The sequence below is a fragment of the Puccinia triticina genome, chromosome 7A, assembly GCF_026914185.1.
Source record: "Puccinia triticina chromosome 7A, complete sequence".
NCBI classification, from domain to species: domain Eukaryota; kingdom Fungi; phylum Basidiomycota; class Pucciniomycetes; order Pucciniales; family Pucciniaceae; genus Puccinia; species Puccinia triticina.
The window spans coordinates 1,882,311-1,894,884 of record NC_070564.1 but is presented as its reverse complement, the minus strand read 5'-3'; the positions used below and the strand labels follow the sequence as shown (position 1 = coordinate 1,894,884).

The following is a 12,574-nucleotide window of genomic DNA, read 5'->3' as shown; positions in this document are numbered from 1 at the left end:
TTGTGCCTAATGTCCAACATTTGGCTTGAGGCTGCCCAGCCAAATGTTGAAAAATGCCTTCTAACCCAAATATCACCGTATACCCCTCTGATTTATTCACAGCCTCCGGTACCATTAGAATCCTCTTTCATTTCTACATAATCTCAGCGGTCCAAAACAACACCTGCCGCCTTCCCCTAATAAAAAAATTAATGTAAAAATTCCACCTGAGAGCCTATCCGGCCTGATGTAGACCGGATCACCCATCCGGCCTAAACACATGAAGATAAGGTTAGACATCAGACGTCAATACCCTTTTATGTGTATAACTTCCGCAAGCCACCTAAATCCTGCATTGACGAGAGACCTGTCATTCTTAAGTCAATACTGAAAAAACCCGTGAGAGTGTGTCCGACCTTGACCTTTGGATGATCCAATGGCTTCATTGCATAGCTCAAGACAACCCCTCACAGGAATGGCCGCTGAGCGGCGAGTTTGGGACAAATTTAATTGAAAAAATATGTACAAAAAAGCTGAGAAGCAGGGCTACAACATGGTATAGGAGGCTTTGAATTTTGTGCTGAGAGAAATGAGTAAAAGAGATGTAAACACAGAAATCATGATTTTCCGTGTAAATATCTCTCAGCCTCAGGCGAAGATTGGGACATTGGAGGACTTCCCGCCGATTTAGAAAGCTGGCTTTTCAGTTTTTTCTATTTCTATTTTCTATTTTTCAGCAGAGAAACTGCTTGAGAATAGAAAATAGAAATGGAAAATCACATTTTGCCGGTCTTCTAAAACCGACGGGAAGTCCTCCATTAGTCCTAAGCCTCTCCTTCGGAGACGCTTCGCGCCTCCTCGGAGAGGCTTAGTTAAGCTCGCTCCTACTTCCCCTTCCACATCCTGATGATCAGCTTTGACTCCAGAAAAAATCATGTCCTCCCCGGCGTCCTGCCCACCCGCACCTCCCTTGACAAACTCAAAATCACTAATCGGGCGGCTGGCCTGCCTTCCTTGTAAGCCATTATACCTTTACTAACCTCCTCATCGGACGCTACCGTGGATGACATGTTTTTTCATCATTTGTGGTGCTGTCAGCAGACAAAGACTCTGGCAAGAAGGATGAGGTGCTGGATGCATTGGCCAAACAACCTGGTCCATCGCAAGCCAAAGAACAACAACCCACAGGTCCATTTGCATCGAGCTTGGATAGTCAGGCGCCCTCGGCCTCGTCGGCGTTAAACCTGTGAAGATATTGAGCTTATCCCGCACAGCAGACAAACAAAAGTCAGGGCTCTCCCTCCGAGGGCATCTTTCCCCATTAATGGACATCGAGATGATCCAGAACCTGATTCTCTCCACACAGCGATACGATGTTCCACCACACACTGCAGCTGCTATAACTGAATAATATAGTGGACATTGGTCACCCACGAGTTTGAAGGAAGACCTGCGTTGGATGAGCGTCAGCAACTCAACCACCTCTTCTCCACGTCGGACGTCTTCACCGATGATTCCGATCTATTCCAATGCAATCTTGCGGCTCTTTCTCAGCTCCTTCTCCAAGCAGCCCACCCCACCATGCCCGTAGAAGCAGCGCCCGGCCAACTTCTCCCGCAAATACACCGCCTCTAGCGTCGCCCTTCTCACGCCTATGGTCCGAGCCCATGATCACGGTGGACCGGCGACTGTGAACGGAAGACTCCAGGTGATCTTCCATAAAATTATCACTACTCCATCCCAACCCAAGATGAGGGCCTACACCCAAAGCAATGACAAAGAGGAGAGCCGAGGAACTAACTTCCAACCCTTCAACCCAATTTGGAGAAAATACCCACCCTGATCACCATCAACAGCAGCATAGATGTTTGTCTACACAACTACTCCCTCGTATTGGTTCAGTGTGTACCCTCAATCATCCCTGGTTCATTGTACTTGCATTTCAGTTTTGTTTTGTGTATGCTGTGTATTTGTTTGTTTTTGTTGTCCATTTACTGACATACATAGGTCAGTGTAATTATGTCAACAAGTCAGACGTCATTATTGTAAGAATTTACACAACTAAGAGATTCATTTTCATGTTAGGAAACTAAGATCAAAAAGGGACTATGTACAATTTCATGATATCGCTGTAAGAATGAGAAGTTCTTATTTACCTAAGAGCAGGCGAATTGGCCGTGCTTCTGAGTCTAGATGATATGACGATAGAGGTAGTGGATTGACTCGCAATGTTTTGCGATCTTGAGAAGATAAAGAGAAGAATGGAAATGGGGATCGGCTATGAACAAAAATAGTTGAGAGCTGTGGACTAAACTCGAGCATCAGTATGATGCCTGGTTCAATGGATTAATCTTTGGGGAAGGTTTTTACCTCTTTGGTTCTGCACGCTGGCGTCAACGGTGTTGACTTAGGATGACGGAGAATTAGTCCTGTTAAGGCTGATGAGAGCGACACCTATGTTAGGGATGCAGTTCCTGCTTTTGGTTTAAGTTAGATGGATTGAGCTTACTCGTTGGTCGAGTGACTGATTCGAGTAACTAGGCTGTGGGGCTTATTGGAAATTCTGGAAGAGAGTGGGCTGCGAATAACGGACAATAGTTAGTCTGGTGGTCCGAATGCTAGCCTGATGCACTCCTTAAATACTCACAGGATTGGAAGACCGAATCCTGCGGCTGCCCTGGTGTCGCTTGGTTCTGGTGTCAACTTGTGCGCCCTCGGAGTCTTGTCGCTTGTTTCACCTGATGTAAAGGTGGCGAGACAACGGGGTTAGTGACTGTGGCTTGAGTCTGGAGGGATGAAACTGTGGCTTACGAAGCAGTGCATCAAAGTCAGTTTCTCCCCTGCGCCTCTTGGCGCCTTGCGCGTTGGAGACTGTATTCCAACAATTATGTCCACAGATCCTAACATCTGTGGTGCACCTGGAGAGAAATGGTGGGTAGTGTCAACAACCTCATGGTGGACTCCAGCTGGCTCCTGATGCTGATACATGAACCACAGCATCTTTGATCCTTCATATCAATATTGGGCTGGTTCCTGCTTATTACCCTTTCAGACAAAGCCATGATGCTATATATGGAAACTAGAGTTCAGAGGCGGCTTTGCCGCCTACCTTACCCCAGCCTATTTTTCCCTGCCTCTAAATTATTCTATTTCAGTTCACACAATACATTTTTTTTTTTACAAAAATACAGATTTTTTGACAAAATTTATAACTCCTTCATATTAGGGGGATTCAAAGTTGTCCATGCACAACTTGCATGCACTTTTGCAAGTTGGTGTTCAAGGCTTTTATTGCTTGCATGCACTTTTGCAACTCAGTGTTCAAGAATGAACTTGAACACCGACTTGCAAAAGTGCATGCAAGTTGCATCTGATCAACTTTGAAACCCCCTATTATGATACTCTGATACTTGTGCTACTAACAAATTCCCTACACCACGTACACAAGATAAGCCAACATACAATTGGCCATGGTAGCACAATCTTTCTGCCCAATGGCTCAGCATTCTGCCCTATAGCTCCTCCAGGCCAGAACACATTTGAGCTTTGATTACCGCCTGATTTTGTTTGAACCATTTCAGCCTTGAGCTCTTGATGTACACATACATATGAACTATCAACTCTTGAAAAAGAGTCTTGCTGCAGAGGATTGCGGAGAATACACCTGGTCTTGAAAATAAAAGGTGCACCATCCACTTGAGTTGACTGACCCTTTGCGGTTGACCTAAACCTTTTGTGAGTAAGCAACACAATCACGTTATTCTAATGATATGTACTAACCATTTGAAAACATACTACATAAGTGGGTTCCCACTGTTAGGGAAAAATATTGGATACCAAAGTGGAAATTAGGCTGAATGCAGGTCCAAGATATACTGCAACCTGCCCCCAAATTGATGTAGCACAATTCAACGCGGCACTTTTGAGAATCCTTCTCCTTCAATTACAAGACCAACTTCCACAAATGTTGGTGCATTATACCTCCTTAGATCAAGATTAGATCAAGATTTCTATCCTGAAAAGTCTTCAGAACCATTGAGATTTTTTTTCCACTCTTGACAATATCACCAGCCATCCTGTAAGGGTTGTGAGCATAAATGGAAGATTGCAGTTTTAAGATGGTTTTGGCATCCACATGATCCCTTGTGGCTTGATTAGCACAGACTCCCAAAGCACATTCTCAACAATGCTCCGCTTCCTCCAGACATTTGTCTCCCAAAACAAAAGTATGAGCAATTTGCAGGTTGATTTTTTGAAGGTTGAATGGGGCCGGGCCAATCTGATGGCTGAGACCTCCCTGGATTTCAGCGCTTGGTCGGCAACGAACTTCTGGCACAGGTTGGCGGCTATCTCGGACGGGAAGAGGATGCAGCGTTCCTGGGCTGACGGGGCATGGGCAGCGCGACAGATCTCAGCGAGCTGTGCAGACACCAAGGCGATGTCAGTGCTTGTCCGAGCGGAGGGAGGAGAGAAGAGCAAGACAGGCGAGCCTTCTGGATGAAGAAGCGGGGATAGCCTGTGCTGAGCCTGCCATGGACTCGGTCGAGCCCCAGCTCGTAGTCGACATTGTCCTTCCAGGTGGGCAGCGAGACGGAGACGGCGTGTGGGGTGCAGATGGGCACCGATGAGCCCAGTTTGGCGGCGTGTCCGTCGGTCGGCGCTGGCATGGTGCGGTTCTTGGGCTGGCCGTCTCCCGCGCGCCGGCCGGGCTTGTCCGCTGGCGGTCTTCCCAGTTGGGTGCCCCTGCAGCCAAACTACGTACTCGCCAGCGTTCCAGCGCATGTATCCAGCGCAGAGTGCCTTCCAAAGCCCGACATCAATCCAAACTCAATCGGAAACCCTGCATGCGCACAGATGCGCACCCACCCATGCTCCCTGGAAATCTACAGAAATCTCCCCCTTCTCCTGCCATTTGATCAGCAATTTCTTCAGGAACGGCGGATAGGATGGAGCCAACTTGAATGGGCAGGGGAGCTTGACTTTCCCCTTTTCACAACACATGGAGATATTTTTCTTATAGCTTTCGCGTGTGCGACTAAAAATGAGGGCTTGCGCATTCAAACCAAATGTACTGAGCCGCAAGTGGAAATAGCACCTTAGCGCAAACAATGACACTCTGATTTAAGCAGGCCGTGAACGGCAGGATATCAAGGATTGGCCAAGAGCGGCTAAAAAAAGGAGGTATGAATATAGTAGATACCAAGAGCGGTCACGGGGGTAAGAGGCCGTGAGCGGCGTACAAAGAGAAGGAGAGGGTAGGAGTCATTACCTTTAGGGGAAGATAGAAGCGGAGGCTGCACACCGTGCCAGCTTAGATTGCAAGAAGCTGTCCAATGACCATTCAAAAAAGGAGATTAGAAAAAAGGCAAGACCAAGAAATTGAAAAGTCCAGATGTCTGATACCGCCTATAGGATTCAGTAGGAACAGATCAAAAGCACCCGGTGCATGTGAAAAGCTAAACCCGTTGGATGAAAAGGATGTAGCTGAGAACAGCTAGCAGGTTTGCATTCAACAAGAATTGCCGGAAGGGTATAAGAAGGAGGATGTTTGAAGTGTGAATGTTTCCCCCATCGCAGATCCAGTGGGGGCCAAAGGCTGCCCACGCGGTGGTCTTGCGTTCATTTTCTTTTTTGCAGGAGTTTGACCTTTAAGGTTGAAAGAGGAATAAAAGAGCATATCAGACCTGCACCTTGCTTTGAAATGCTGAAACAACTGGAGAATTGAGAGTGGCAGATTTGCCAAGGTCAAACTGAGTTTTATATGCTTAAACTATAGAAATTAGTCAAATTTACTTAGTATTGATGCAAGAGGTACTTGAGAAGGAGGCTAAAGGTGTTCAACTTGAGAACCAATTTGGTTGAGAACTGATGATGAAATTGCTTGAATGAGAAAACAAACTTTTAAATAGCAAATAAATATTGTGCAGACTGTGATTACATGATATGCATGAGAGGTGCATAATAATAACTATATAAGAAAATGAAGTGACAGTCATGGGATTGTGAGTGACAGGAAAGGGAAATTGATGTTAAAGTAAAAAAGAGAATTCCAACACTACAATCTTATTTGGAGCAAGTTTTGATCATCCCCTGATCTACAGGTTTAGGCCTGGCCCACTCCCTCCAGATTAGCTCACATATTATCTGATTTGGACAAAAGTTTTTTTATCTGAGAAAATAGCACTGCTTGAAACTTCATTCTGTTTTGAAATTTGAGGCTGTTCAGATATATTGTTCATGTTCTTTGAGGCTCTTCCCTCCTGAATTATCCAGTTCATCACATAAAAGAAGTGGGGTGGGGTTGTGGGTTATATTATTTTACCAAAGTGCAGCGGCGTAGCCGCCTTGAACTCTAGTCAAAATTATCAGTTGAAATTTCTTCTTGAATTTTTTATTACATGGGTTTAACTTCTGTGACAACTGAATTAAACTCTTGTAAGAGGGTTAAACTTCTGTAAAAAACTTCTGGAACAACAAAATTAATATTCTGTAATACCTAGGTTAGCCGTGTGAAATACCTTGGTATTAACAATGTATTGAACATGGCAATGTGTGCACATTGCCTTCCTTTTGGGGGTGGTGAATGTGCGTCCCGAGGTGCATCTTTGTCTTTCCCAGGGCCACCGCAACATCCAAACGGAACTGCGCCCAGGTGACCCGCTGCACAACCAACAACAAGACCGCGGTGCCATTTGGGGTGACCTTCCAGTGTTTTTGCACCTCCGCAAGCGCTTGCTTTGTATCAACGGTGAAGCAGATGTGATACAATGCGATATTGCACATTTATCGGTATCGCATCGTTGGGGCGATGCACCATATTGCTAATCTGCTGTATTGCATTGCAAAACCAATGCATCGCATTGGCATCGCATCGCTTGATCGATACAGCGGGTGAGAAAACCTTGCATCGCATTGTAGAGACGATGTGATGTGATGCAACCAATATATGCGCAGATATACCGATAAATATTGGTATCGCATCTATTGGCATTGCATCAGTTAAACCAATGCACATCCAACAAAAAGCCTGTATTGCAACGCTCAAGCGATGCACTTTGAACAATGCATATTGCATCGGCCTTCCAAGACGATGCAATTTGATGCACAGTATTGGGCGGTATCGTCAATGCGATATGGCCCGATATTGATGCGCGCATTGTATCTGTTTCACCGTTGTTTGTATGGACGACCGTGTTGGGATTGGCCATGGCCAGCTGGCCCACGACTGTTTGCTGAAAGATGCAATGCTTGATGTGTATGTTGCGTGTCTGTGGGGGCGGCTTAGTTGGGGCGCCAGTAGCATGGATTGGGGGTTGTGTTGGGTCGGCGAACCCTTGTAGAATAGCTTACAGGCAGCCGCCTGCAAGTCCGGTGGCTGGGAGGGCCCAAGGTAGGACTCCTGTGTCTCACCCGGGAAGTTTGCAAACGGCAGCGGCTCCAAGGTGCCGCGGGTGAGCGTAAAACGGGTGGTTGCAGGAGTTTTGTTCTGCATGGGAGAATGGTCAGCCAGAATCAGAACCATGCGGGGCGCAGTAGGGGAAACGACACACCAGATTCTCAAATGACGGGTGTACAAGGGCCAATATTTTGGCGTTGGAGTTGAGGGGCTTGTGCTGGTCTGGAAGGTGGGCCAGGCGAAGGACGGAGGGGGTTGGGAGGTCAGCTGAGGAAATGAAGGGGGGGCAGGGGAAGGAACTGCCTGCTCACTGGCGGAAACGGCACTTGGTGGGATGGTCTTGTGATGGTCTGGATGACGGGAGGTCAGTTGTGTGCTCCTGACCAAAAAAACGGATGGATCACCAATTGCGGAAAAAGAAAATGTGTTTGGCGGGGGGGTGGCTGGCTGGCTGGCAGGGTTCTGGGTGGGTGGATGGTGGGTGGGTTGGGTGGGATGGGACGGACAAAGGTGGAAGAAGGGGGAAGATTTGAAAGGTCTGGTGGCGGAATTCAACTGGCATGTTTGGTGGATATTCTGGCTGTTGGACCCGCAAGCTTTCCTGGCCTTGCTGTATACTGGGAGTGTGGTAATCTCTTTGGTGGTGATCCTGGGTTTTCTGGGGTGTGGTTCTGGTGTTCTGAAGTCTGTAGATCCTCCTCAGGCAAGGGGGATCCTGACTTCGAAAATTTTCAGAGTTTGCTTACATAATTACATATGTACATGTGGTTGGCGCACTTGGTAGCGCTGCCACGTCACAACTGCGCATGCGCTCCATGACTCAAGAGCTCAGGGAAGGAGTAGAGTTACAAAGAAGTGGTGAGTTGTAACTAGTGTTAAAATTGCATGAGGAAACAGAATCTGAAGTCAAAACAAAGATAACTCTTAAGATGAAAAAGACATAAGAGGATTTAGGGGTCTTTAGGCTAACTATGTTGGCTCTAAGGCTGACACCGGGTGGAGATGCTCTAACTTAACTAAGTCCCTCTATTGGAGGGGGGACGGGGCTTATGTGCTATGTTGACCCCCTGGCAGTAGAGAATTAGAAAAATGATGTTTTTTAATCCTTTCTGGAAACACCATCTGACACCAGGTAATAAATTCTTGGGGGAGCAAAATGTGCACAACATCATTGAGTTCCTTTGTACAGCCATGCCAAAAAAGCTTGCCTTATTGGCAAGGAATTTCCAGTAGAAAATACTCCTTTGTTTGCAAACCTTTGTCTATCCAACAACAAGGTTGGACAGATTGATATACTTACCCACAAGCACAGTTGCCTACAGGATGCTACCGGCCAAGCCAATTGGTAGCAAAAAATTGCTGGCCGCTGGCAGCGGTGGATAGTTACGATACGCTATGATAACCGCCATTATCTGCGTACCGTAACACTTGCTGTTACTGCGCTACTAGTAACAACCAGTTGTAACCCTGGGCCCGTATCGTAACAGGCTTGATTTTTTTGGTGTGTTACTCACATTACTAGTAGCGTAAAGCGCTAACCACTGGTTAACGAGATAAAGAGAGGCAAATGGCCCCCTCTGGATCATGTGTAGTCCGATATCTGCCCCTCCGTGCGGGCAGATATTGTAACGGATGTCAAATGTCAAACATCCTGGGTGTGCAATATTGTAATGCACTTCTGTTACGGTTAACGGTAACGGTAACAAGAGAAAAACCATTACAATATTGGTATGTTACCAATAACTGTACCGTAACTACCCACCGTTGCCGCTGGGGGGACCGGCACCCTGACACCTGGGTGTCTTGATCCAGATGGCAGTCCGGGGTGAAAATGGGTCAAGGATTCTGTTTCAGGAATCAAAATCAGGGAAAACCCATCAGAAGTCTTTGATTGAGCTTGCCTGCCTGTGATATAGGCATCCTATATATATCAACAAGGCAGGCATGGATATCCAAATGTCCAACCTTGTTGTTGGATACACACAGGTTGGCAAATCCAGAAGGATTTTCCAGTGGGAGTTCCTGGCCAAGAAGGCAAGCTTTTTTGACATGGCTGTACATATTTTACAAATTTTTTGGGGCCTTGGGTGCCCCATGAATTCCTTTTTTGTGACTGGCAAGTGTCCACTTCATTGTGCATTTGATATTTTGCACTGAGAATCTGACATTGATAATGTTACAACTATTAGGGTGTTCAAAATTGATTTTTGAATACCATTTTACATAAAATCATAAGATTTATCAAATTTTTGAGAGGCACTTGAAATGAAGAGAACCTTCAACTTTCACCCCATCAAAAGTTTGGACATGTAGATCTTATGATTTTATGTAGAAAGTGGTTTGAAAATCAATTTTGAACACCACATATGATTGCAGCTCAACCAGAGGAGTTGAAGATGAGAAAAAATCATAGAAAGAAGGGGACATCTTAAGGCCATGTTTGACACCAAAATTACCAGGGACATATCTCACAAATATTTCACGATTATGTTGGTGAAATGCCAATGGTTTTTGGCAAACTGACATTTACATATTGTGCAATTAGACTTAGGGTGCGTACCATAGCAGAAAAAAAATTGATTCTTGCGCGAGTTTCAACTTTTTTTTGCAAGAATCTATTTTGCATCAGAATTGTGTACCATAGCACACCAATTCTGGCTAGATTCCAGAATTGATTCTCATCAAAAAACAAGCGTTTCCAGAAACAGGTGTCCCCCTATTTCTCCAGCTTCGAGAAACCATTTCTCTTCGCTGGGGAGGGTGTGAACTCCACTCATCCCGGCCATCGGGACCCTCCAATTGCTGACCACTCACCCCGGCCATCAATTGGAGGGTATACATTCCACTTGATGACCGGGATGACTGGTCATACCCGCCACTCGATGACATCTCATCCCGGCCATCGAGTGGAGTACACACCCTCCGATCGTTGACTGGGATGACTGGTCAGACCCTCCACTCGATGACCACTCATCCCGGCCATCAGGTGGAGCACCCTCCGATTGATGACAACTCACCCCGGCCATCAATTGGAGGGTATACATACACTACACTCGATGACCGGGATGACTGGTCAAGTCCTCCACTCAATGACTGCCCATACCGTCCATCGGGTGGAGTACACCCTCCAATTGATGACCACTCATCCCGGTCATTGATCGGAGGGTGTGCGCTCCACTTGATGACCAGGATGACTGGTCATACCCTCCGCTCGATGACCCCTCATCCGGCCATCGGGTAGAGTACTTCCTCCAATTGATGACCGCTCGCTCATCCCGGTCATCAATTGGAGGGTGTACTCCACTCGATGACCAATTTTGACCGGTCATTGATTGGAGGGTATAGTCCACTCAATGACCGGGATGACAGATCATCGAGTGGAGTACACCCTCCGATTGATGACCAATCCACACTGGTCATCAATTGGAGGGTATATTCCAATGGATGACCGGTGTTGACCGGTCATCAAGTGGAGTATGTACACCCTCCAATCAATGACGGGTGTTGAACGGTCATCGAGCGGAGGGTGTACTCCACTCGATGATCTGTCATCCCGGTCATTGAGTGGAGTAGACTCCGATCGATGACCGGTTTTGAACGGTCATCGAGCGGAGTATGTATACCCTCCACTCGATGACCGGTCAACACCGGCCATTGAGTGGAATATGTATACCCTCCAATGGATGACCGATGTTGACCGGTCGTTGATTGGAGGGTATGCTATGCTCCACTCGATGACCAGTGTTCGGTCACCGAGTGGAGTAGTCTGCTGGGAAGTGACATCGATGGGAGGGACTGCTGGGTTAATGTGTTGATGTACATAAATATGTACAAGAAACTGGTTCCTGTGGTACACCAATTTAGGTGAACCTGTTTCTCAGAAGTCAAAAGAAAAAAAGGCAAAGTGCTTTTTTGATTCGCGCGGGAATCCATTCCAAAAAAACCCGAAACGTATGGTACGCACCCTTACTAATGCTCAATATATTGGCAGCTCAGAAAGTGAGACCCATAACCCTCACAACTCACAACTTCCAACAACCTCACAACTCGCAACTTTCAACAACCAATGAATGACCAGGCTCCACCCAACCAACCTGAAACACTCAACAACACCTAGAATCCACCTTGCAATTGCCTCACACACCTAACTATTGCGGCCGCGGCGGCGGGAGGGGTCATCCAAGAGGTTCACAACTTCACGTGCGGGAGGACCTATTTGTCACAGTACAGCTTTCTCAGCAATTGCTCATGGAGACTCAACCAAATGATCCAAACACTTCGGGTGACATAGTTGATTGTCAGAACAAACCTGCAAACAGTCCAACTAACTACCTTTCTTGCAGCCACAAGAAAGACTCCGTTGCAAGTGCAATCAACGGCTTGGTTGGCTACATGGACTCCAGACGGCTTGAGCAAAGGGAATCTTGCAAGAGCAATCTTCAGCTGGCGATGGAGATGTATCAAGATGCTCATGCCAAAGAGGCTAGTCAAAACGAGGCCTTGGACGCTTTTGCAATCTTCCAAGATGATATAAATGCACAAATATTTTCAAGCATCAAAGACAAGGATCTTTGATCCAAATGGCTCAAACAGCAGATTGATAAGATGCACGGCAACTAAATTTTTATTGTACTTCACTTGACTTCAAAATATTTCCTCAATTTATCAAAACACTTTTTTTTTCTCTCTAATGAAATTCCAGCTTGCTCCAATAAAAAAACAGACTTACTTCGCGCACTGCGGAAAACTCTTCGCGCACTGTGGGGGTCGTCGTCTCGACGTCCCGCCCCCAGTGCGCGCTTTCGCCACGGCTCTTCGCGCACTGTGCATTCCCCCAAAAAAACGGCTTGCATTTCTTGAGATATTTTTTGATGAATCAATAGAATGGCTTTTTATGATCCCCCTAAAAATAATCAAGTCATTTAGGGGTCTCCTTGAGCCTAGAGAAAATTGACATGAAAAAATCATATTTTAACGCGGCAGGAACCTGTAATATCGCTTCCTATGCCCCAGTAGCCCCAAAAATTTCTCAGTATCATGGTACATGTGCAAATTCATGACCTGATAATTTTCAGAATTTTCTCCTCTAGCCCAAATAGGTATTGCGTTTATTACTTTGCGTATATGTATAGCTTTTTTGTTACACACACCAAAGGCACAAAGTTTTGAGAGCACAGAGAAATATGCTTCAAATTAATT

At 46.2% G+C, this 12,574-nt stretch overlaps 1 protein-coding gene across 1 annotated transcript; it reads left to right on the top strand.

The window, feature by feature from the left end:
* Positions 1–913: 913 nt before the first annotated feature.
* Positions 914–1,229, top strand: PtA15_7A231 (uncharacterized protein; the record flags this gene model as incomplete). The annotated part of the gene is made up of 2 exons (XM_053170817.1): positions 914–995; positions 1,081–1,229. The coding sequence occupies 2 exons, from the start codon at positions 914–916 to the stop codon at positions 1,227–1,229; spliced, it is 231 nt and encodes a 76-aa protein (XP_053022060.1).
* Between the last annotated feature and the right edge of the window lie 11,345 nt (positions 1,230–12,574).